At 45.3% G+C, this 26331-nt stretch overlaps 1 protein-coding gene across 2 annotated transcripts in view; it reads left to right on the top strand.

Moving 5' to 3' along the window:
• Positions 1 to 26331, top strand: part of ITGA9 (integrin subunit alpha 9) — a 387085-nt gene that overhangs the window by 83731 nt on the left and 277023 nt on the right. For both annotated transcript variants that reach the window (XM_024245138.3, XM_054552331.2), the window contains exons 14-15: positions 193 to 347; positions 9304 to 9464. In XM_024245138.3, coding sequence (XP_024100906.3) covers positions 193 to 347; positions 9304 to 9464 — 316 coding nt within the window. The remainder of the gene's footprint in view (positions 1 to 192; positions 348 to 9303; positions 9465 to 26331) is intronic.

Here is a 26331-nt window from a genome sequence, read left to right as displayed (position 1 = left end):
AGGCAATATGCCCCTTCTAAAACCAGAAAAAAATGCTCACAGAGCATACTAGCCCTTCTCTCTTGGGATATTTCATGCTTTAATTAAATGCTGGGTTGAAGACCTAGGATTTATCCTGTTGGTCTAGTTCTTGTTTGGTTCTGAGAGCTGCTCCTTACCACGACTAAGTCACCTTCCTCTCTTGCCCTGCAGAGCAAGGCCTGTCATTACGGTGGATGTGTCCATATTCCTCCCGGGCTCCATCAACATCACGGCGCCTCAGTGTCACGACGGACAGCAGCCTGTGAACTGCCTGAATGTCACCACCTGCTTCAGCTTCCATGGCAAACACGTTCCAGGAGAGATTGGTAATGAGCCACCAAGTCAGGGCTCAGGATACCCATTTAGCTGGAGTGGGCTAGTGGGATATTTCTGATGTTCCCTGTCACTGTTCCTCCCAGCTGGTTTTGCAGGCAGCAGGCACACAGGCTGGACATCCTTTCCCTCTGAGGCTCCTCCCCTTCTCTTTCCTGCTTATCAACATGTTTCTAATTTCACACAACCTCCAGCTCTAGGACAAATAATGTTGGACCCCAAGCATTCTTTTTCCAAATATGAGGGCTAGACTGAAGCCTCATTGGACCACAGCTCCTATGGGACTGATGGAGATATAGTGCCCGGAGCCTGGCCCTTAGGGAACATTCGAGCAGTTAGAAAGCAGAAGTGACAGGACTTTGGAGGCTCCTCATTGAGTTTGTAGCAGCAGCCAGATGTCAGGGGACTTACACCATTTACTATGGAATTGGAGACCAAAGACGGATGGTGGGATTCAGATGCTGGTGTTACAGAGGCTTAAAAAGAGGGGTGCTGCTTTGGCAGCTCAGAATTGAATAGAGGCAGGCATTGTCCTGACAGCTGGTAACTGTCCCTGCCATTTATCTGATTGGGGAAAATCAACTTGCTAGCCTAGCTCTAGAGACTGGATTAAACCCCAGAACAAGATAGGGCCAGTGTTGATTAGAATTCAGAGCACGTGGTCACCTGAAGGAAATGAATCTGGAGCTTTATGCATATTACTAGGTGCTTCATTTTTATTTAAAAGGCTGATTTAATAATAGAAAGAAAAACTCCAGGCAAACAAAAACACTAGCAGGGACCTGGACCTACTGACATTCTTAGATATTTTTAATGTCATGAGTGACTCCTTTTGCTACTCACAGTGTAGCCCCTGGCCTAGCATTGTCAGCATCACTGGGAACTTGTTAGAAATGCAGGACTTTGGGCTCCACTTTGGACTTCTGAATCAGAGTCTGCATTTTCACAAGAGCCCCACAAGATTCCTGTGCACATTTAAGTTTGAGAAGCACTGCTCTGGAGCACACATGTGTGCACACACGCCCATTCATGCAGAAATATTTACATGAGCTAGTTCATTCCTCAGCCGCACCTCAAATGTTCTACCTTATTTAATATGTTCATCCTTCTTGGCTGTCTCATTGGCAATTTCTCTTGATCTTCAGGTATGTTGAATAAGCTCAATGATTAAACATATTTATTTTATCATTTTTTAAAAAGAGCTTAGAAATTTCAACATTGAATGAAACCATACTATAAAACTTGGGAACTGGTTAGTGAGGGAGGATTAACAACATTTTCTTGTGTAGCTCAGTGAGAAAGAGCAGCTCACTCAAGATCACACAGATATTGTTGAAGCCAGGAGTTGAATTTGGATCTTATGATACTTAGTTTTGCTTTCTAGCGGCTATTTCTCACCACCTCCATAATTGTTTAAGATACTACAGTGTTAAGGAAAAAAGCTTTCTGATAGTTCTGGGACTCGTGTGTCCTTCACGTAATTAAGCAGTCTGTCTTCTGTCCAATGCCAGCTCATCACATAGTTGGACTCTGTTAAAAAACATTTTTAAAGAATGAAGATTAATTTTGATACACATAAGAATGAGAACTATTCTAGAACTCTCAAAAAGGGCAAACGATTAATAGTCTGTGTATGTTCATTTGACACATGCTTATTATGTATCCACATGTGCCAGGCACTGGAGATATAGTCCTGCCCTCATGGAGCTTCTAAAGGGAATTACAAGGAGTTTCTACTATTTTGGCCTTGAAGCAGTGTTAGACAACGTTCACTTATTGCTGTTGTGAAAGTGAAGGTAAATTGGTATAGCTGAAGCAGAGAAGAAGAAACCAAGATGCAAGTTAGAGCAAGAGTGATTCAGAGCATGAGACAAGTGGTAGAGCAAACTCTGATTTGAAGGTTCATGAACTGAGCGCAGAGGAGATGTGGGTGCCTCCTCATGCTGTTCGTGACCAGTGGCTCTTTCTGGGGCCCCATCTAGCATGAGCCTTTCACAGACTGCTAAGCACAATTAGAATGAAGGTCTAGGCTTAGCCATAGCCCCAGAAGTGTTGGGGTAAAGTGAAAGAGGCAGGCAGTTGGATGGCATCTTGTACTGTACCTTGCGGGCAATGCGAAGCAACCTGGCTGATATCTGACATTAGGTGGGGCCCATTCAGCACCAGTGCACCCTCCCATTAACTTCCCTTCCCTATCCTCCATCTGCCACATGGCTTCATAGATAAAGTCAAACATCCCTTTACACTCTAAGGGTGTGTTTCCCTGATAATCAGGCTTAAAGGGGATGATAACTGGAGAATTTTGATATCTCAATATAATAAGGCAATGCAGAAAATTATTCATCCCCAGCATTTTTCTGTCACTTTCTCTGGCATTCATATCTCAATCTTTGCAGTAGAAAGAAAAATGCAGAAATCTGCCAAAAAATGTGCTGGCAGTGAAATGGAGAGTTTAGGGAGGGAAAAATGGGCAGGCCTTATGGAAATGTGATAGGAAATGAGGTGGAGATGAAAAGTCAGGTAACTGTGGGGGTCCAGCTCTGGGTGAGGTATCCTAGAATTCAGCAAGGAAGGCAGCCTCTTGGCTCTGCACAGTTGGGAAGGTCAGTCTTCAGATGGAGGAAGGATGGGCACTTCCAGGACACAGATACCCTCCGCTCCCATCCAAGCTCAGCAGAGGGTGCTGGCCAACTCTGTGTCATCTCCAGGCCTCCGCCTCAGGAACCCACAGCTGAGACACTGGGTTACCAGCCTTCCTGCTCTCTGTGCTGGCAGCTGCAGAGGAACCATGTGGATGATGACTTTGTCCATGGAATACCTGGTGAATGAGTGCCAGCCCTGGGCAGGCCTTCTAGGCACCTCTCAATGTCTGCATATCGTGGGCTGAGTTTGTTAGCAGGATGGCTGCATTTGGGCAAAGCAATACACAGATACCTGTGGTAGGCTAGGTACGGCTGTCAGAAGTGGTATCTTCTGTGGTATTTATCTGCTGCCATCTTCAGCCACATGACCTGCTCTCTGAGGATGGTTTTGAGAGCCATAAGCAGCTGATGTTAGTCTTGTGCCTTTGGTTTCTTCTTCTCTACCTGGCAGGGTTCAAGCCTATGTGCAGAGAAGGGACACCAACTGCCTCTTTATTTCCTGCTTTAGAAATGGGAGACCACGTGCCTGCTTGGTCATGGGAGTATTCAGGACCAGCTCATTAGCGGGACACAAGCTGCTGTAGCCTCTGTAAATACTGTAGGAAATACAGACTTTCTCTGTAGGAGGTGAATCTGCCTTGGCCTCTGAAACAGGCAGAGTCCAGTCAGGAAAACAGAAACCATACCAGTTGTTTTAACAGAGGAAATTTAGCACTGGGAATGGGTTAAACAGGTCATGGAGGACCTGGGAGTAACTGCAGGAAGCAGCTGCCGCCTCCAGGTCTGCACCAGTGGTTCTCAAAGTGTGGTCCCAGACCAGCTGCATCAGCATCACCTGGGATCTCATTAGATATGCAAATTCTGACTAGAAACTCTGAAGGTGGGACCCACATCTGTGTTTTTACAAGCCTCCAGATGGGTTCAATTTGAGAATCACAGTGGTTCAAGGTTATACTTTGGGTTAACCACTTCCTTGGAGTTATCAGAACCTGTGAGCTTGGAGAAGGGGCCCTGTGGAGCTAGGACCTGAACCTCTGAGGAGGGGGCTGGTGCTGCTGATCTCTCTGAGGGAGTGCAATGAGGCTGGCTCTGAGAGAATGGGGGGAAAATTGAAAGGTACAATTAACTGCTGTTGGGACCAGCTGCCGTGAGAAACTGTTGCTGGGATAAGCGGCTAGGAGTAGGAAGCGGGGAGGAAGGAGCGAGTTCCTTTGCCCTCCTCCAGCCTTGCAGGCTCCCTCCGATGCTCCATATTAGCAGAGCCTCACAGCGAGCCTCTGGCAAAACAAGTGAGGTTTGCAGGGTCCCAGCCCCAGTGTCACAGTGCAGGGTAGAGAAGGGTGGGTTGGAGCTGAGGACAACAGCTTCATAAACCAGCACAGCAAGCATCCAGTTACATCTAGTTGCTGAATTCCTGTTGGGTCATTCAATCAAACAATAATAATTAAGGCCCTACAGAGTGGCAGACACCCTGCTTAGCTTGGGCCATGGAGCAGTGAGCAGGACAGGCAAAGTCCTTGCCCTCATGGAGCTGGCATTCTAGTGGGAGGGGGGCAGGCAGACAGGACAAAAACAACCAGCTGCTCTCTTGCTCGCTCTTCTGGATGAGCTCCGGGCCCCTTGTGTGGCATGCACTGTGCTTAGCGCTGGGACACAGACACAGACTTCTCCCTCTGACCGTGGGCTCCTCCAGGAGCAGGTTTACAACACATTTCATAAAGCACTTTAAAATAGGAGTTCTTCCTGTCCCCAATAATATTATTAATCACTTTATTCTTGGCCTGGGAACAGCCTGTGGCCCCTTGGAGCCTGGCTGGCATAGGTGAAGGTGGTGAATGCTTTGCCCAAGGGGACCCTGCCCCTCACCCATGGGCGGTGCTTGTACCTACTCACTGGCCAGGCTGACACCTAAACTTGCTTGTCAATCTCTGGAGGCTGGGAATCAAGCTGGCAGTTCTGGGCTTTCACCAGAGTGTGAAACGAAAACCAGGAAGGGGCGCTCTCTGAGTGATTGCATTTTGCACTCTAACCCAGTGCTCCTGTGTTTCCATGGTTCTCAGCCTGAAACTCGGGAAGGAGAATTTGTTAGAATTTCACAGCTGAACTCGTGTTCTGATGGAGAGCGGGAATTAATCAAAACTTGCTGGGAGAGACCAGAGCCAGAGTTGATGAGAGACAGCTGGCTCCCTCCTGGCCCAGGCCCGTGCAGGAGGGCCCCTCGGGAAGCAGCCGGGGGCAGGGCAGGGAGGTGGCTGAAAGTATTACTCGGGGCTGATCAGCTTTTCCATCACCATGACATCATTCGACATGGCAGGGACACAAGCTGCCAGAAGGAAAAACCTAAAGATGTGAAATGTGCTGTTGGAGCAGGCCCTAATCAGAACCAGCACCCTCCCAGGGGCAGACGGGGGCTGGCCAGGCTGGCTTACCTCATGGCCGGCTGTGGGCAACTCGGACAGCCTGATGCACCCACCTTCCCAGGGCCCTGACCGTGGAGCCCAGGCAGCTGATCGGCTGCTTCCCAGACATGTCCTCTGCTTCCCTTTCCACCAGACCCTTTACCAGTGGGTGCTGGTAAAACTACCAGTTCCACTCAGGGCTTTGGAATGAGTGGTCAGCATTTCTTCTTGCCTCCTCAGGCAGGATTTCTCATTGTGACTCTTGCTTTCTTCTAGAGGAGAGAGTCTGATATAGAACTAACTTCCTTTGGGGTAATTTAAAATGTCAAAATTTAAATCAAGGAGAAGTACTAAGTAGGCAGTTCTAGAGATGAAATGCTTCCAGAATGATTGTACTTGGTGAATTGGATAATGCGGTATGTCTGTGATTGTATGTTTTAACATTTTAGAGAAATCTGAAAGGTTAATGTGCTGGCATGCACACACCCTGCTGGAGAGGAGCAGCAGTTGCCTTGTCCTCAGCTCAGTTTCTGTGAACTGTGGGTTGTTTCTCTCTCCCTTGAGTTGCAAGAGATCAGTACTTCCGGATCAGTACTTCTGCAGTGAGATGAAACTTTGGAGGAGTAAAGTTGGTGTTTGTAAATTACCTAGCACAGTGCTTGGCACATGTTGCAGGTTGAATTTATTTGCTTTTCCTGACTTACCCTGTGTTAATATGGGTTCTCCCCAAAACAGAGCCTGGGTCAAGGTTCTGAGTGCATGTGGTTGATGCACAAATGGTCCCAAGAAGTACCAGTAAGGAAATGGGACAGTGAGACAGGAAAGGAAGGCAGCTGCAGACCTCAGGCTTCTCCAGAGAAACAGAATGGAGAGAGAAAGAAATGGATTAGTTGGTTGATTTTCAGGAATTGGGTTGTGAGATTATGAGATCTGGGAAGTCTGAATTCTTCAGGGAAGGCCAGTAGGCTGGAGACTCAGGGAAGAGTTGATGTTGCAGCTCAAGTCTGAAAGCAGTCTAAAAGCAGTTTATTTTTTTGGGGAACCTTAGTCTTTTTCTCTTAAAACCTTCAACGGATGAGGCTTGCCCACATTTTGGAGGGTAATCTGCTTTATTCAGAGTCTACTGATTTAAATGTTAATCTAATATAAAAAAAATACCTTCTCAGTGACATCTAGATTGGTGCTTGACCAGATTCTGGGTCCTGTGGCCCAGCCAAGTTGACACATAAAATTAGCCATCAGAGCAGCCAAATAGAGGGTGTCTTACTGAGCAGGTTACTGCTGTGGGCAGCTGGAGCTCAGTCCTGCTGGGGAACCCTGGCAGTCAGTGTAGACCATGCCCCAGAATTACCCCACATCAAGGGGCAAGGGAGCCGGGGCCCTGAATTATGGAGGGCTTCTCTGGGGACTTGAGTTCCCTGGCACTCCTGGCTTGCCATGCACATGGACAGAGCCACTAGAGAAAGACCTCAGGAGAAGAGATGCAGGTACTGGCAGTTGCAATTTGGGCCGGACAGCAGAGAAATGGTAAAAGCCAATAGGATATGGGTGGGGGAGCAATACCATCCGTTCCATCTTCCTGTGTTCCTTTCCACCCAGGTTTTCTCTGAGCTCAGCTAGTTCATCTCTGGCAAGATAGTCCAGTCTCATTGTCCTCTCCATTATCTCCTTTCCTGAGGGAAGGCAGCTGTGGTTCTTTCACCTGGGAAGGAGGCTGGTCAGGGGACCCCGAGGAGAGTCTGCTCAGCAGCTGCGTCAGCCACATTGGTTCACCCAACTGTGTGGCCTCTGGCTTGTCTTCAGCAATGTGCATCTGTAGCCATGACTTTGCTTAAGCAAACTTGGAAATTCACTTCATTTAAATGTAACCTTTCTTACTTCAGGGCAGTTGTTCAGGGAAGTTGTGATCAGTAGAAAGTAAATTGGCTAGAGTTTAGTTGTAGATCTCTGCACTTGTTTGGACCTGCTATCCATGCATTCAAAAAAATGGGAGGTTTTGGTCAAGTAATGTATAGCATGCAGCAAGAACAAGTGTGTCGGGAATAGCCTGGCACCAGAGATTAAGGGAGTCCTAGATTCAGCTCTTTGGTGGGTGGCTCTCTGGCCTGGAGCAAGTCTTGTTCCCTTTTGGGGCCTCAGTTCCCTCATCTTAAAAAATGAAGGTTTTTGAGCTTAGTGGTCTCCAGGATTGTCTCAAAGCTTTGCCAGTCTGAATCTATCCCTTTTCTTGCTGTTGTCCCCATTGGAGTTGGTGTGTGACACTTGCACAGGTGCCAGTGTTTTCTGTGTGGGAGCACTTTCCTGTATGCATTATTTTCTTCTTAATAATGGCACCTCCTGAGAGTATCCAGGTCTCAGGTCCCTTCTGGTGACACAGCCTTGCCTTGTAAGTCAGCTGTTTGCTGGTGTTAAACAAGTTGGGGCAGATGGCTCTGCTGACTAGGAATTTGCCAGCTCGGCATGGCAAGGTCCCTGAGATGGCAGAGGCCCAGGGAGGCCATTAGAAGCATCAAAAATATGCCCTGTGGCAGGTGCAGAATGCCCATTCAGGTCACCTTCCTCTCTCCCTGTTCATACCTCCCCTGGTGGCTGATCCCTTTGATGTCATTAAAAGCTGGAGCCTTTCCTAATGCCTGACTTCACTTACTTAAATGCCAGTGGGCTCGGGGCTACTTGTTACTGATGTAAAGCCTCCAGCTTCTAAGAGGCAGGTGTCTGGAGACAGGGTGGGGCTGGGTCATCTGCCTTCTGTTGCTCAGCCATCTCGCCTGGTCATTCCAGGGACAGAGATTCCTGTTCTCTCACTTTAAAAATAACGTATTTCCTTGAATCCCCAAAACAGTTAAAAAATAAAAAGGGTTACGGAGGGGATGACCTCTGGCACAGAAAAGCGGTAAAATAGGTGTATTGACACTAAAGTCATATTTCTATAATGTAATACATACCTATCTATTTACTTATTGACTCTGAAATAACAGAGGTAGATCCTTCCAGGTTTATCTAGCATGCATTTGATACTGTGATCATCTTTTTTTTCTTTTTTTCTTTCTTCTTCTTTTTTTTTAATTCAAGACTGTGTTACAAAAGTTCTGCCATCTGGCATTACACATTCAGGTATGGGGGTGAGTTATTCTTTGCAGGAGAGGACCTCAGTACACGCCCTACCATGGTCATAGTTTTGTTGAAAGGATAGGCACTACAAAATATTTGATCACCACACTCGGCTACCTGGGAATAAAGGCAACTCCAGCCTTCATCTGGGTTCCTGTGCATGTAAACTACCTGAAGGCAGGAGTTTATGCCTGCATTGTTCATTGATATATCCCCTCTACCTTTAGTGGTGCCTGGCCTACAGTCAGTGCTCAGTAAACGATGGCAGGCACATGGTCCAGTCCATGTACTCGTTATAGAGCACGACTCAACTTTGTTGAGATTAGTTAAAATTATCAGACGAGATGGTTCCCTTGTGTTGGGCATAAACCATGTGCTTTATAGAAGTCAGTATTACACAAAGCCTTGATAATTTCAGCAGCTTCTGGTAATGTTCTGTAGGTTTGTCATGATGTTTTCCTTGTCAGGACACTAACCTGTGTTGGGTACACCTCGTTGATGGGCATAGTGCTGGCTCAGTTGATACCTCATGATGGCATGAGGTTTAAATCAGGGAGAGCCGTGAAGTATGACACAGGGAGAGTCATTAGAAAGGCAGAGGACATCATGCTTCTCTCTCGATTCTTTAAGCACCCTGGCTGTGTGCTGAGCATGTCTCGGCTTGGGGCTGCAGTCTTCTGCCATGGAAGGTTAGGTATCGTATGAGATGTGCATGTGATCCCGTGACAAGGAAAAGAGGTGGCTTCATCACAGTGTGTCGGTCCTTGCTGACATTTTGACCTCTCATTTATTGGCAGGCCTGAATTATGTTCTGATGGCTGACGTGGCCAAAAAGGAGAAGGGCCAGCTGCCCAGGGTCTACTTTGTGCTGCTGGGAGAGACCATGGGTCAGGTCACAGAGAAGCTGCAGCTGACTTACATGGAGGAGACGTGTCGTCACTACGTGGCCCATGTGAAGGTCAGTCCTCTCCTCCTTTTTATCCTCAAACTTTGATCTCTGCAGATGTTCATTTGGAGCTGGTGGAAACTGCTTTTATTATGTATTATGTATGCTCTTCCAAAATTTTATTTCACAGGGAGGAGCGTATCCATTTCTTCTTTTCTTTTAAAGTTGGCCTCTGACAGCCCTTTTGTTTATCTTACTGTGTTGATTTCAGCCTTTAAGGGGGGTTGTGATGGTCTAGGAGACTAGTGATGGTCCCTGACTTTGACTTGTTCTTTTGAGAGGTTTCTCATCCTCTCCCCTCTATGAGGCTTAGTAGCCTTTTCAGAGGAGAGCCTTGGAAGCACGTGCTTCTGGGTCTGCAGTGATGCTGGATCACACTGCACCTGATGCCTTTCTCAGTGGTCTACTACAAATTAGCTCATGGTCACAGTTAAGGCATTTTAAAACTGGTTGGACTAGATTTTGCCCCCTTGACTACTTTCTATTTATTTTAGGAATGCATTTTTTGGCAACCTTTCCCCTCGCACTCTAAATCAGCTTGCAAGTGTTTTTCTCCTCTTGAAATTGTTTGTTAAATACACTTTGCTGCTAATTCAGGAGGCCAGGCTTTGATTAGCTACAGAGTGGCCCTTGCAGCAGGTGCTGGCAGGGTGGAAGTCCTGGCAGTGCCTGATGCTGCAGGAATGGCCAGACACTGACCCATGGGCAGGTTCAGAGAGCGGAGGAGGTGGAAGAATGCACTTAATCCAGGCCACATGGTGGGTGGAATGAGCATGGGTTATGGAGACACATAGATCCAGTGTGTATCCAGCTGGACACATATTGTGACCTCTCCCTGTCTCAGTCTCTGCATCTCTAAAATGGACACAGAAATCCTTACCTTCAAAGGTGGTCATCAGGATTAAACATTACACAATGAATTCACTTAAAGGACCTTGAATGGTGTCTGATAAATAGAAAGCAACCAAATTATTATTATTTGCTTGGGCTGTATATAATTGCCAATATTCTTTTTGACTTACAAAAGTGGAAATTTCATATAGCTCAACCTAATATTATTTATTAGCCACTGGATTTCTGACTGATAGTTTGAAAAGTCTGCAGATTAGAGATGAAGTATCCTCCTGTTAGTGCCAGAGCAGAAGAATAACAGCTGCTTCTAGATGCTTCAGGGCTGTATATAGAGAAATGCCCCACACACCCATGGCACTTGGCCTGGCCCAGAGCCCATGAGTCCATGCCCCTCAGATGCTTTTCAGTGGGGCTGGGCTGTGTCTTCTGCCAGGACTCCTGCAGGGGCCTGCCCAGAGCAGCTGCCTGAGGGCTTGGGATACTGGCCATTTATAAAGCTGCTCCTGTGCCTGTTAAGCCATACAGCCCCGCCCCCTCAGTCTTAGATTACATTGGCTTGTTGGTGCCTTTGGTGGGGTGTGAGGCTGCGCAGTACAGGCTCATATGCAAACACTGTCAGTCCTTTGAATGCCTGCGCTTGGTGTTTTTATACCTGCTGGGGACAGGGCATCTTCTCTCGGGCTTCTTCTTGCTCAGTCTATTCACAAAAGCTTTCCTTTAGGTTTCTTTGCAACTTCTTGCTTTGGCTGAGAAGTTATCCTTTGTTGCTAGTTACCAAGGGTACTGGCTATGAGATGCCACATAGAGCCTGCAGGCCTTTGCAAAGTGCACTCAGGGAGTGGCAATAGTGAAGTGCAGGCCAGAGGCAGGGCTGTTTCTATGGTGGCCCTGAGGGTTACTAGGGAGGATCAGGGCTGTGCAAGGGGTTGGTCCTGCTACTTTCTGATATCTAGGGTTGCCAGACTTAGCAAATAAAACTATAGAACTCCTAATTAAATCTGAATTTCGGATCAACAATGAACAATTTTTTAGTATGAGTGTGTCCCAAATATTGCATGGGATATACTTATACTAAAAACATTTTGTTGTTTATCTGAAATTTAAATTTAACTTGGCATCCTGTTGGCAGGTTCAACTCTGCTGATCTTCTTCTACCCAACAAGTGGCATTTCTTCACCCAAGCAAAACCTGGCTGCCAAGAAGAGAGATTGAGATGACGGTTAGAAGAGTTTGGAGGCTGAGATCAGGGCTCTCGAGTGCAGATCCAGCACAGACCTTGACGTGATTATTTTGGTCATTCTAGGGAGAGCAAAAGAGCAGGCCTGCTTCGGTGAATTGGGACCTAGAGTCATTTGGATATAGTGGTTGCTTGGCCATTTTCTCATGCAAGGAGGTGGGAGCAGAGAAATACACCAGATAGACACATATCTCTGATACCTTTATGGTTCAAGAGGCAACATTGTTGCCAAGGAACACTCAAGGTGGCTGATACTTTATAGCCATACTTTATAGCCATGAGAATGTTTATTTCTGCCAGTTACTGTCTGGGCTGTAGCAGAGGACTGGGCAAATGGCAGAGTGCACCTGTAGGATGAGTGCTAATGGCCTAGCTAGCTGTCCACAGAGGAGGCAGCAGGCACCGCTCCTGGCTTACTGGCTGTGGGAACACAGCTATGGAAGCTGAGGCAGGAAGCAAGGATGAGGGGAAGGGGAATGGCAGCCAGGCCGCCTCCTAGAGCAGGAGCTGGGGCCTGGGGGGTGTTGGTCAGGGGTCAAGAGCAGGATGCAGTCTCTACTGCAAGTGGAGCTTTCTCAGTGGAGCTGGCTCTCGGCTTTATGGACAAATCAAAGAAGATAAATAAAAGCATTCTGGCTTATCACATACCACATGGCTAGCAGACAGTGGGGCCGGCATGAGGGGCTGGGCCTGCTTTGTTTAGGCTATCTTTAGGTATTTTTTTCTTTAAGCCTATTCCAATCTTTTTTTTTCTCCCTCTCCTTTTTCCTGGAAGTTTTCTTTCCATATATGGTGATAAGTGACTTTATCATGGAAGACCACATGGGCTAACACCTGTTTTCCAGGCTAACTGTCTAGTACCAGACTTTGTTCCATTCACTATCTTGGGGGGCACCTCTGGAGGGTATAGGATTTTGTGATAAGGCACATTCTCCTGGGGGGGGGGCAGGTACTTTTTCAGGGTCTCACTGTGGTCAGCAGAGCTGAGGAAGCTCCAGCCACTTCCTTGGCTTCTCTGCCTCAGAGTTCCCACACCCCAGCTTATCTTCCCTCTTCCCTCAGCCCAGTTTTGGGGATGGGGCCCCTCCCACTAGTCAGTCAGGCTGGAGGTCTCTGGTGGATCTCACAATCGCAGGTGAAAGCCCAACACCTCCCCTGAGCATCAGGCTCTCCATGCCCTGCTTGACCTTACCTTTCTAGACCCATCTTCTGCCACCACATCCCCTGGGCCCCAGCTGTTGTCATGACCTGCCCCTTTCCTCCTGGAACCTGCTCCTTAAACTTCTTTGCTTTGGTTCTTATGCTCACAGAAGTCAGAGGCCTGGTTTGTGTCGTATTCATGTAGAACCATCCACTACCTGCATGATTTTTACATTTTTTTGGTCTTAAACTCATACTTCCTGTGGTATTTTCTTTCATATTTTTCTCTTTAAATCAGCCAACTTTTGGTCTTAAATAAAATAATTTAAAACAGAAACTTTGTACCTTTCTATAAGCAGAAAATCATCTAACATGTCCCCAAAACAGAAAGTAACTGTAAAAATAAATATATTGAAGTCACAACAGTGTCCTAGAATTCTAGCTGGATTTCATTGTTTGTCAAAGTTGCTGATAAAGCGCCCATTCCATTCATGTGTTAGAAAGGGAAATGATCAAGTTCTAGGGAAGGCTTAAAGACATACTGGCACTGCACTGGAACTTTCTTCCTGATGCAACCAGGACTGCAGGGGAATTGACCGGGAACGACTTTTCAAATATGAGAGTTGTTTTACAGAGTCATGCCTATGTGCCATGGAAATCCACCTTGTGGGCCCAGTCTGGGAAGCCCTGGCCATGCTCCGCTTTGATCAGATGTGCCTTGCCCCATCCTGCCTGCTGAAGGCTTGCTGTTGTTCAAGGCTCAGTCCACAGGTTTTGAACATCCTCAGTGGCAGCCACTGTCCTAGGCCCTGGGGATGCCACTGTCATCTTCCTGACTTCTTGGAGCTTGTTCCATGCTGCCTGACTCCTGCTTTGGGGATACTTGTCAGGTGGAACCTTGTTGGAGTTGACTAATTGGAGTGTGGGGTCACAAAGGCTTCTGATACGGAGTGGGGCCTGCTTGCCTCTGTCTGGACTGACTGCTGGGAAGTGATGGCTTGAGATGATGGAGAAGAGAATTTGGGATGCATGGCCTGTGCTAAAGAATAAATGCGGGTGTCCTGTTGTTACTCCATCTTTTTCTGGTTTATGTGTTCTTACCTGGATGACAGCTGTGCTCATCCTTTAATCCTGTACAATACCTTGAGAGCACAGGCCTTTTGTGAGATCAAATGCCTGTGCATGACAGGCAAATAAGCAGGCTCTTCAGGACCAGGGAAACGATGGCAACAGTTCTGAGTCTGATGCAGGGATGGCAGAGAAGCCCAGGCAGAGTGCAGGGGCAGTGATGTCATTCCCTACTGTGAGGATCAGTGACACCCTCTAGAGGCATTCAGGGAACTTTTTTTGAACAAAATCATGTGTCAGACACTGTCAAGAAGGCCAATAATGGGATTATTGTTAAAAACAAAACAATTCTACACTAGACGAGGGAATATGCACATCAGCTTTTCTGAGAAGCTGCAGATGTTCATAAGATTGTTCTTTTATGTTCCTGAAGGGTTTTTCAAGGAACTTTGAAACCTAAGTGGCTGCAGCTCCTTCCTTGCTTTTGTGGGCAGATGCTCATCCTGGCCTGGCGAAGGGTGGGACATCACCCTGGCCACCAGGTCTCCTGAGAGATCACACCCTGGGATCTGCCCAGGTGTTTTGGCCTCTTCCCATTTTCATATCCAACAAAATGCCTTGGGACCGTGGCTTCAATCACATTACATGCTGTGAGTTTAGTGTTGGATGCTGGTTTTCAGAGGTGATCAAAGCTTTTTTTTTTTCTTGTTTAAGAAACAGATAATTAAGAAAGGGAGATTAAGTTGGAGTTAATAAGAACTCTGAGAAAGAGGAGAAAGAAAAACAGCAAAAGTTTCTTCTTTATCTGGAAAATAACATGCTAAATCTCCGGGTCATCTTGAGAAGTCAAAGAAATAGCTAAGAAAAAAAAATGTTGCAGGGTTTGGCAAAAGGGGACGCCAACCTTAGATATGAGGTCTTCTGAAAACTTTTAAAATTTGTTTATTTTTTGAATCAGTAGTGTGTATAGTTAAAATTTTTAAATGGTTATAAAAGTGGTCAAAGAAAGGATGTCTTTCAGCTATCCCATTTTTCTCCCAAAGGCACCACAGTTCCATTTTCTTACGTGTCTTTCAAAAGCTTGTCAATAAATATAGAAATCTGTGTGTGTACCTCCTTTTATTTTATGCAAATAGTAGTATACTGTGTGCACACTGTGGTAAACTTACTTTTTCTTTTAAAATATCCAACAGCAGAATGGAGGAACAGATTTTGGCAAATCTGCACAAAATCCAGCTGTACCAGATGAAATACAACTCAGCAATAACAATGTTGTGTTATTATGATACACACAATAACATGAATGACTTTTGAAAGCATTAAACTGAGTGAGTGAAGCTAGACACAAAAGGCTACCTACTGGATGATTCCATTTATATGACATTCTGGAAAAGGCCAACTAAAGAGAAAGCAGATTGGTGGTTTTCAGCGGCCAGGGATTGGGGGAAGGGCTGATGATGATTGACTTCAAAGAGGGATGAGACAACTTTCTGGGGTGATGAACATATTCTAAGATCATGATTGTAGTGGTTGTATGGCTGCATTTATTAAAACTCTTCAGAGTGCACACCTAAAATTAGTGAATGTTATATATGTAAATTATATCTCAATCAAACGTATTTTGTTAAAAAAAAGTTTCATGGAGATTGTTCCATATTGGTGCATATAGAGCTTCCCTGTTCTTTTTCAATAGTTCTTTTTCACGATTCCTTGATTTATTTAACCTGTCCAGGTGGTCTTCTATATGTCAGTTCCAGACTAACCTGATCTGATGCTTGTAGACTAGTCATCTTAGTTTGCTTCTCCAGAAGAGGCTCCTCTTCTCTCCCCTAGATCCATAGTATCCTGGCTGAGGACCCCTGAGAGGGCAGCATGGAGGGGCCCTGGTGCTCTCTAAGGTGGCCTTGGACATATGTCCTACAGAGGACAAGCCTCTCAGCTATAGGGTGCCCAAGGAAAATGGGAGATTTTTCTTGATTCCTGCAGTTGGCTTTGTGCCTTTGGCAGGCTCTCCTGGTCTGTAGGTAGCATAGATGGCCTGAATGTTTGGCAAGGGGTGCTGGAAACTAGGGCAAGAAAAGAGGGGAAGGCTGGGATGCATAGAACTGATGTGTGGGAAACCACCTGCATCATCCAGCTCAGGTGTGAAGCTGCTGCTCATGTGATACGCTCTGCTCACACAGATGGCACTAAGGAACTGGGAAGCTGGGCTTTGGAGACCACGCTGGAAGTCAGCTCACTGAGTGTGGGTTGCCTTGACCACGTCCTCTGGGAGGCCATGTTGTGCATAGCTGGAGAGCAAACTGGGGATGAATCAAGAAGGGAAAGGGTGTGGTGAATGTTCAGCATGGGAGCTGATATCTCCCATGAGCACTGTTTGGCCATTGATTTCTTTCTTGGGTGCAATGAAGGGCTCTTAGTCTTCTGCATTTGGACACTTGCCACAGAGGACACTGTGATTAGCAAAGGAAGGCACAAAAATTCTAATCCAAAGGCTTTGCCCACCTTAAGTCCTTTTTTGAAATGGAGCAGATTTAAATATGTAAGTATGGTCACAGCATTGACACTTCAGTGGTTTTTATCATAAGCTTATTTGTACTGTATGTGAGATGCAGTTTGTAGCAATTGCTATGGGTAAAATTTTTATTTTAAGAGGTGACTTTCTATTTACAGTTATTCATTTACACTGGGTTCATCTATTAATATATACGGTTGATGCCCTTTTAACACTGGTGTTCTTTGAAGTCACACATGATAATGTGTTCTGTTTTATTGGTTTTGTCTTTATATTTGAGATGTGATTATAAAGATCCCTTCTGCCTCAAACCTTGAACTTAGATATTCATTATAAGCATGATTCCCTTCAAAGTAATCACCTTCTAGTCATTCCTGTTTTGAAATTTCTTCCATGGTTTATTTATTCACTGTTATCATGGTCCATTTTTACTCTAGGAGTTAATTCGAATTTTGGAAGCAGCAAGATTCCTCTGCAATCCTCTCTAGTAGATAATAGTGTGTTTGAGGAAAAGTGAGGTATAATAATACAGGAATTAGTATTAAAGAATGTAGTAATTAAACTCCTTTTGAAAGTGATTTTAAAAGAATTCCCATAATATTCAGGTAATAGCAATGAAAGCAGCTAACACTAATTGAGCATTTAGTATGTGCTGGTTACTGTGAGTCACTACATGTGAGATAGTTACTGTTTTTATCCTTGTCTTACTGTTTCAAAGACAAGGCATAGAAGAGTGAAGGAACTTGCTCACGACCTTATAGTTGACAAGTAGCAGAGGTAGGATTTAAACCCGCAAGTCTGGCTCCTAAGACTTGGGTTTAAACCACTGCGTTGTAACACCACTCATAAATATAAGCTAGAACTATTAGTAACTAGAACTTATTATATGCCAGATACTCTTCTACAGGCTTTACATGAAGAAAGAGAGGTTAAGTAACCTGATTCAGGCCATAAACTAGTGAGAGACTTCACTGCCTCTTCCTAATAGAGTCCTGGGACCTTCTCTGTGTTAAGCATATGGCTCCCACAGGTGACAGCTTTTGGGGGTTTATGTTCTAGAGCAGTGATGTGCTGCTAATGCTTAACAACTAGCTCTTGGAAAGAGGGGGCATGACTTTTCTAGCATTTTGCACATTTCCCTGGTGTAAATATTCTCATCATGTCTGATTTCAAGCTACCAATGAGACATCACTGAATGTGGAGTTAGGAAGAGACGCACAATAGCACACAGTTGTTTAGTATTTCCAATAGCTCTAAATATCTTTAAGAGCATAGATGATAGTAAAGTATGGTAAAATAATTAGGAAGTTATGAGTGTTCAGTATTTATTACCTTTATCTTAATATAATTTACTTATTTTTAAGTTTATTCAATTTAACTTTTAATAATGGCTGTGTTTAACAACCCTGGCTCGTAAACTTTCTGAAAATTTAACAGTTGGCTTTTGGAAACCCACTGCAGCAAGCTCCAGCACACAACTGAATATGTTGAGGGTTTTTTTGTTGTTATTGTTGTTTTTAATTTTAGATTCTCAAGGTACAGGTGCTTGTTTGTTTCATGGGTATATCGCATACTGGTGAGTATTGGGCTTCTAGCATGTTTGTTAGTAAGTTGGTCATATCACTCAAGTCATGCCTGATACACAGATGTTTGATTATCAGTCTTTTTTCTTTCTTGTTTCCTGTGGCTTTTTAAGTTGATGAATAATAGGAAAGTAAATTTGTGGGGTCAGTTAAACCACCAGACGACAGCTTTTATGTTTGTACATTGGTTCAGAGGTACTCTGTATTTTGACTGGATTTATTGGATAGTGTAATTGTTTCCATTTAAAACAATGGAAAAGATTTCATTTAAATTTATTGAGATCTTATTCTTCACCCTCATTCCATGCACATTTGGGATTCTGTTCGGCAGCCCCTCTGCACTCTGAAGACGCACGGCAGCCTCTCCGTACTCTGAAGACGCACGAATTGCTGACTGTTGGGCTTGCTTGGAGGGGACTGGGGGTTATTACCTCCCATAGGACTGTTTAAGCTCTGGAAGTTTTCTTACCTCCTGCAACTGAATTTAGTCCTAATTAGTACAGAGTGAACTAGCTGTGAACAACCTTTGGTTTTCTTGCTTTGTGCCTTGATCATATGAGACCTAAGGGCTGGTCCTGCCCTTTTCTTATCCATTGCTTTAATCAGAAATAACATATCAAGGTGGCCCAAATTGTGTCACTATTCTTTCCTTTGTCTTCTCCACCCATTCCCAAGGCATCCGTTCCTAAGGTCACTTGGAGAATTCTCTGTTCCAATAAGTGGGATCCACATGGCTCAAGGAGCAACAGGCCTTGGAATCACTCTGAGTAGTAGCTGGTCCCTCAGTCTATCCCAAAGAGCTGCCTCGCCAGACCTCCCCACCTCCCAGCCATACAGACTCCAGATTTGGAAGAAGCCCTTGCCATCTCTATCCTCCAACATAGAGCTTTGGTGTCCGAGACACATCCAGCTCCAAGTGACAGGCCCAAGAGGGCCTCTGAATGAAGACGGATGAGCCGTGTGGACACAGCCACACTATGTTCTCGTGAAGGCATAAGACCATGGGCCAACTCTCTGGGCATCCAGGGCTGGCTGCAGAGGCTGGAGTGAGTGGCTTTCAAGGCAAGACTGATAATGAAAGTCATGTGTTTGGGTGGGAATCACAAGCAGGGGAAGTGGGGGAGCCAGCTTCCCTTCGTGCTGTGCGTCACAATAAGATAGGACACAGATGCAAAAGCAGATTGCTACAGCTGGATCTGGGTAAAGGTGGCAGTGACGCGTTGGTGCAGAGAATTCCTGTTTTGAGGAAAGATTCGGAGCCAGCTAAGGTTTTCTGAGGGTCCGTCATGTCTCAGACTGTCACACTTATTCCTCTGTCATGTGTGCTTAAGTCCGTTTTAGATGACCCCTTGTAAAGAAAGGAAGCCTGGCCCCTGAAGCCTCATTGCATGGGATAAGGGTACTAACATATTCTGTGGTTGTACCAGCAAATTATTATTTATTTCTTATTTTATAAAAGTATAGATTTTATTCATGCCTATATTGTTAGAGAAAATCATTATTTTTAGTCAACGTATTAGTATTAATATTATGGCCTCTTTTCTTCTCATTTTGGAAGGGGAATATTTTTAGACTCTTTAATGAGAGTCATTTTCTCAGTAAATATTTGATTGGCCTGAAGTTAAGTGGGTAGGCGTAAAAAATTATGGAAGTATTGGACTTGAGCAAACTTTTGACAAATAACGCTCTCTTTCTCTCTTGGGCATATGCGTGTGTGCATGCATGTACTCCAGCTCTCTGTGTATGTTACACACACACACGTTTTTCACGTAAAACATTTTTATTTTGGGCCAGGTGTGGTGGCTCATGCCTGTAATCCCAGCACTTTGGGATGCTGAGGCAGGCAGACCATCTGAGGTCGGGAGTTCAAGACCAGCCTGGCCAACATGGTGAAACCCCGTTTCTACTAAAATTACAAAAATTAGCTGGGCATGGTGGTGGGTGCCTGTAATCCCAGCTACTCTGGAGGCTGAGACAGGAGAATTGTTTGAACCTGGTAGGCGGAGGTTGCAGTGAGCCAAGATTGTGCCACTGCACTCCAGCCTAGGAGACAGAGCAAGACTCCATCTCAAAAAAAAAAAAATCTTTATTTTGAAATAATAGCAGTCTTACAAAAAAGTCATTAGGATAGCACAAAGAAATACTGTAAATTCTTCACCCAGATTCCCTAAATGTCATTTGCTTTGTAATTTTCTATCTATTCATACTTCTTACCTGTTGGAGAGTAAGTCGGAGACGTGATTCCCCCTTATCCCTAACATCAGGGGTATTTCCTCAGAACAAGGACATTCTTTTATGTAACCATAGCACAATTATTGAAATAAGGAAATTAAGTGATACATTACTGTTAGCTTATCTGCAGAACTCACTCAAATATCACCAGTTATCTTCATGTCCTTGGTAGCAAAAGAAAATCCCGCACTGTTGCATTTGGTTGTCACGTCTCTTTAGTCTGGAAAGATCACTCAGCCTTGCTCCTTCATGTCCTTGACATTTTTGAAGAGTACAGGTCAGTTACTTTATAGAAGGCCTCCCTGAGTTTGTCTGTTTCATCATGATTAGATTCAGGATGTATATTTTCTGCAGGAATACCACAGAATATTTGTGTACTATATATTTAAAAACATATACATCCAGCATCACTGAAGGTATGTATTTTTAACTCCTCCTTTAAAGTGGTTTTCCAAAGTTAGTTGCCATCCCCAAAAGGGAGCTTTTAGACATTGAGAGAGGTGATTATGAAAGTACGATAGCTTGCTCGCCACCTCTCTCCTCTGCTCCTGGGAGCACAGTTGAGTTTCAACTCTGGGGAAGGTGATCATTTGGGTCATTAGTAGGGCTTTGAGTACCATAGTGTCTGCAGGGAGTTCCCAGTTCTTACTGCAGTCTGAGAATAAAACATAGTATCTTTGGTCTTCACAGAGGTATCGGACAGGAATTCCACTCAGCTTCCAGGAATCGAGACCCCATGACAGGGGCTTAAGCACATCAAGATAATTTCTCTCCCTTCTAGAGGAAGAGAAGTTGCTGATGTTGGTTCTGTGACTCAAGGATGCAGTTCTCTGACCTTTCACTTATTCAGGAAATGTGCATTGCATACCTCCTACGCCGTAGGCTGGGGAGCCCTCAGCTCTGCTGTGAAGAGACAAGGATCCTTATCCCCCTGGGAGTTTATATCCCAGTAGGGGGAGACAGACAATAGATATAATAAAGAAGAAAATTAAGGTGCATTAGAAGACGATGAGGCTATGGAAAAAAAGAAAGAAAATAGAGCCCATTGAAGCGGGTTTGGGACTGCAGGCATGGGGTTACGGGGGTCAGGGTGACCTCACTGACGAGGTGTGATTTGAGCAAAGCCTGGAAGGAGGCTGGGGAGTTAGCACAGCAGGTTCCTGGAGGAGGTGCTCAGACCAGTGTCTGAGTGTCTGGTGTGTCTGAGGAGGAGCAGGGAGGCCAGTGTGGGCGAAGAGGTCAGAGTGGCAGTGATGGTTGTGAGTGGGTCATCTTGGGCTTCCTAGGCCTTGGGAAGGATTCGCCTTTACTCAGAGTGAGATGGGAGCGTGCAAGGGATCTGGGCAGGGCGGTGACCTGGCCTGCCTTCCATTTTTACAGGCCCCTGCTGGTGGCTCTGTTGGGAAGGCCTGTAGGAGGCGGGAGAGCAGCAGGAACAGGGTTAGAAGACTGAGAGTTACCCAGGGAAGAGGGTGGCTCCACTGGGGCCATAGTGGTGACATTGTGAGAAGTGGTCAAATTCTGCATACATTTTGAAGGGGGCTCCTACAGCATTTCCTGAGGGTTTGATTGTCAGTTGTGAGGGAATAAGATATCAAGGGTCACTCCAAAGTTTTCAGCCTGAGTACCTAAAAGGATGGAGTTGTCACTGGTGGTGTTTTCAACTGAAGGTGCAGGTGAGCAGGTTGAAAGGGGGAAGATCTGGAGTTTGTTTTTAGACACACTGGTAGATGTTTAAGTGTGTATGCGTATGTATGAGTCTTCAGTTTGAGTAGTAGTCTGAGTAAGAAGTATCAATTTGGGAGTTGCCAGCAGACAGACGGTATTTAATGCCAGGAGATTTGATGAGATCACCCAGGGTGTGAGGGGAGATAGAGAAGAGAGGGGGACCAAGGGCTGAGCTGTGGACACTCCAACACTAAGAGCATCTTTTCCTCCTACCCCTAAAATGGCTGTGGGGCTCCAGCCATTGTATGTGTTTTTCATGCAGGAAGAAGTGGGACATGCAAAGGGGCTCTTTGTAATCTGGTCTGAGGCCCCTGTAAAGAGCCTCCAGTGACTTCTGCTTATAACGCATTGACCATCCATATTTTAAAAGAGGTTGGAAGATGTCTAAGTACCAGCTAGACATCTTATAAATCCTATCACTATAGAGTTTTGCTCTCCAACAGAACTTTCTGTGATGAAGGAAATGTTCCGTATCAGCACTGTCCAATATGGTGGCCAGTGACCACATATGACTGTGAGCACTTAAAATGTGGCTAGTGCCAATAAGGCATTGACTTTTTACTTTTCTATACTTTTAATTAATATAAATTCAAACTGAAATAACACATGTGGCTAGTGGCTACCATGTTGGACAGTGCAGATATTGAAGTTTGATTTTTAAGAAGGAGAGGGACAGACACTGGACAGACAACTCACAGCTCCTGCCACAGTACAGCATGGAGCCTCTCAAGGCACTAGTCACACAGATCAAGCCACACAGCCAAATGGAAATACAAATAATGGATTGAAGTCATCTTGACTGTTTCACATTGTACTTAGACATGCTGATTAAAACCTGAGTTGCAAGTGTGCCATGGAACATAATCTCTCCTTCTAGTGTTTTGGAACAATTACACACAAATGTTTATATCCACATACAGGCTCCATATACAATGGGGGAAACAGAACAGAAGAAGATTGGATGGTTCACCTTGAGTGGGTCCTTCAAAGGATGTCACCATCTTGGATGTGATGTTTTCTGTTTTCAGTGGCATAGAACTAGATAAAAGGTGGCAGTGCAGAGGATGGAAGTGGTATTGCTTGGTGGGAAAGGGAAGGCATTTAATTTTGAGACATATTACAGTATTGCCTTTTAGCATAGAAAAGCCCTCCTTCCTGATGCTCTTGCTAGTGCTGGGTGGAAAGATTCCCTTTCAACTCAACATGTGTGAAGCACATGAACTGAAGCACTCTTCCTGCTTAGCATGGCAGGGGCTGGGCCAGGCCAGGGTGGACCAGGTCTCGCTCTGATCAACCACATGGTCTCAGGCAAGTTGCTTCACCTTTACTGCTGAGCTTCAGTGTCCTCAGCTGAAATGGGGAGCAGAATACTGACTTCTTAGTAGGGGTCTGGTAAACACTGGACCCCTTTTTCCTTCTGCTCTACCCTGCAAATCTCGTCCTCTTTCTAACTGCTTCTGCATTTGGAAGGGGTCAAGACTCGTTTCATAGTTTTTTGGGGGATTAAAAAATGATTAGAAGCAGATGGTGAAAAGAAAATAGAAAGTACGGAGCCAATAAGAAATGTGGGAAGAGAAGTGGGCAAATGGTAAGGCAGCTCTCGGAGCTGGCATGTTCTTTCTCCCTGGACCAGAGCAAGCCAGAGCCTCTCAGTCATCTTCACGGGCTGGTTGACAAGGTCTCCTCACATTAGCTTGCACACGAAGCACCTGGGACCTTGTTCAATGCAGATCCTGATACAGCAGGTCTGAGGTGAATTTCTAGCAAGCTCCCTGGTGACGCTGGTGCTGCTGGTCCATAGACCACAAAGCAAGGAACTCAAAGACATAGATGCCAAAAGTTACAGGGGAAAAGGGACAAAGCCACCAGCTGGCAGTTGATGCAGATATCAGAAGCAAGTGGGCCTCAGAGGGGCCAGATGCCTCTCTCCTCACACTGACCGTGAGAGCAAGTGCTCCTCATCAACAATGTGGCGCCAGGCTTGAGTCAGCAGCACTGACTTTATGTGACCTTGTGCAGCTCGCCAGCCCACGCTGATGTATGTTAATGGAGGGGGTGCCCCTTAGAGGAGGGTGGTGTGGGCTATAATTTCTTCTGCAGTCTCTGCCTATTGCTTGAAGGACAGTGTTGTCAGCAGTCAACTGACTGAGCATGATTTTTCAGCAGTTTTTTTAAACTTCACTGCAGTGTTTTTGGACACAGCTATGTCAGAAATCTATTTCCCCTTCTCAGAGACCAGGAAGCTCTTGAAGTACAAGCTCTTATTAAGCAGAAAATTTTAAAGTGGTTTTCCTTCTCCTTTTCTTGGGTCTACTTTCTTGGGGCAAACAGAATACGAGAAGCCAGCTTAGAAATTGCATGGGTCCTTCCTGCATTTTGTGAGAAAATGGTGGCCTCCTATATTTCTTCCCCGACAGGTTACTGTGGGCCACCAGCTTCCTTGGTGACTTCTGTTTTGCAGATGGGGAATTTGTTGATTGTAGTGAGTATGTTGTGTGTGGCAGAAAGGATTCTGTCACCTGCAGAGAGCTAGGGAAACTCCCAGGCTGAGGAAACCCACCCCTTCGAAGCAGCCATCAATAGATAGCCTGGGGGTCTTTTTACAAGACAGCCCTAGCCCCAGTTCATGGGAGCTGGAACAATGGTGCGTCCAATGGTGGATGAATAGTTTATTCACATGCATCCCAGGAGATTTGTGTGAAGAGGGTGACAGAGAGTTACTTCTTTTAAAAAAAATGTATTAAGGGCTATATAAATAAAAAGAAGAAATTAAGTTGTAACAATAACAATAATAGCTATCTTTTATTGAGCATTTACTATGTGCTACATGTTTTACATGTACATTAAGTCCTTATAAAGAATACAATTACATATGTTAATATATGATTATATACAGAAAATTATATCAGAATTATATCTACATATATAAAAATAAAATAAAATCTCATTTTACCATTGAGGGATCTGAGATTTAGAGCATTTAATTTATTTAAGATCTCACAGCTGGTAAGCAGCCAAGTCTTGGATTTGAATCCCATCCAGCAACCAACTAGTTCTATGACTTTGAACGCAAAAGATGATGGCTTTTCTCATTATTATCACCTAGTTAGTCTGAGAAAGAGAAAACTCCATTCTGGATGGCCCGTTTCTGGGTGGATTGGTGCTAGGTTTCTCCTGTTCCTGGACGAGGTTGCACTTTTCAGCTGCCCCTGTGCACGTGTGTCCGTGCTCTGAGGTGGGAGGAAGACTCAGTGTGGGTCAGTGAGTCCAGGGCAGGCAGGAGTCCTGGGGACTGGAGGTTCTCCGTGCTTCTGTTTGATCTTCCCTGCCTGTCTGTGGCCTCTGCAGTTTAAACAATGACTGTCACTTAACCCTTTTCTGAAGAGTTTGAAGTCTGGTCCATGCATTCAGCCCACCAGCGTGTGTCGAGTACCTGTTGGGTACATAGCTCTATGTCTGGTGGAGCGGAAACAAAGATTAAAAAGACCGGGCCCTGTCCTCCAACAGCTCAGATTATTTCACGCCTGCATTCGGGGCACTGTCTTACTTGGCCTACTCCCACACTTGTCCCTCCCACCCCTTGCTTCTCTATTTTCAATTCACTTCTGTTTCCACACACATCAGTGATGCAGTGTCCTATGTACAGGTGTGCCTGGGACAGTTCTGGTTTATGCCTGTTGTCCCAGCATAATCATTAATAGTTCTCTATTTCACTCTCAAGTGTTCCGATTTGGATGGCACCCTATGTATTGAGTGCTCATTGTGTGCCAGACACTGTGCTGGGCCCTGGGCAGTTGGAGACTCGTAAGCCATAACCGCTGCCTCCCAGGAGCTAGTCTGCTGGGACATCCGTTCTGAATACCATGACTTGGCAAGTGAAGCATTCCCATGCCTTCCAGACTCCTTGCTTTGGCTCTGCCTGTGTGAAACGTACTCCGTTTCCAGAGCCAGCTGCCAGGCTTTTTCCCCTGGGCTGACTTTCCACCACCCTGACCTGCAATTCCTCTCTGCTAACCCTCCTCTCACCCTTCTCCCTAGGGTGGGCTGTGGGCCTTCTGGTGCTGAGTTCCCTCACATCTGAGCTGTCTTAGCACCTTCTTTCCGCCTGTATTTGTGTTACTTGGATATTTGCGTTTCATCTTCTGTACCAGAGCATAGGTTATTTTAAAGCAGGGAGCTTATGGCATTCAACACTGTCACCCTGGGAATAGGACCCCCAAAACACTTTATTTATCAAATAAATGATGGAGTAGGTTCCAGCGTTGTTTCTTCATTGCTGTCCATTTCTAAGGATGGGTAAAGAGTTAACGTATTGAACTTGAAAGGAGAGATTTTTTCCCTCTTGTAATAAATCAAACTTTTCTGAATCTGGAAAAGTGATGGATGAGACTATGTGAATGCACACACACACACACACACACACACACACACACACACACACACACACACACCCCATAACCATTTAAAAGTGATGGATGAGACTATGTGAATGCACACACACACACACACACACACACACACACA

This window comes from Pongo abelii, chromosome 2, assembly GCF_028885655.2.
Source record: "Pongo abelii isolate AG06213 chromosome 2, NHGRI_mPonAbe1-v2.0_pri, whole genome shotgun sequence".
NCBI classification, from domain to species: Eukaryota; Metazoa; Chordata; class Mammalia; order Primates; family Hominidae; genus Pongo; species Pongo abelii.
The sequence above is the reverse complement of the archived record's forward strand: the minus strand, read 5'-3'. Positions and strand labels throughout refer to the sequence as shown.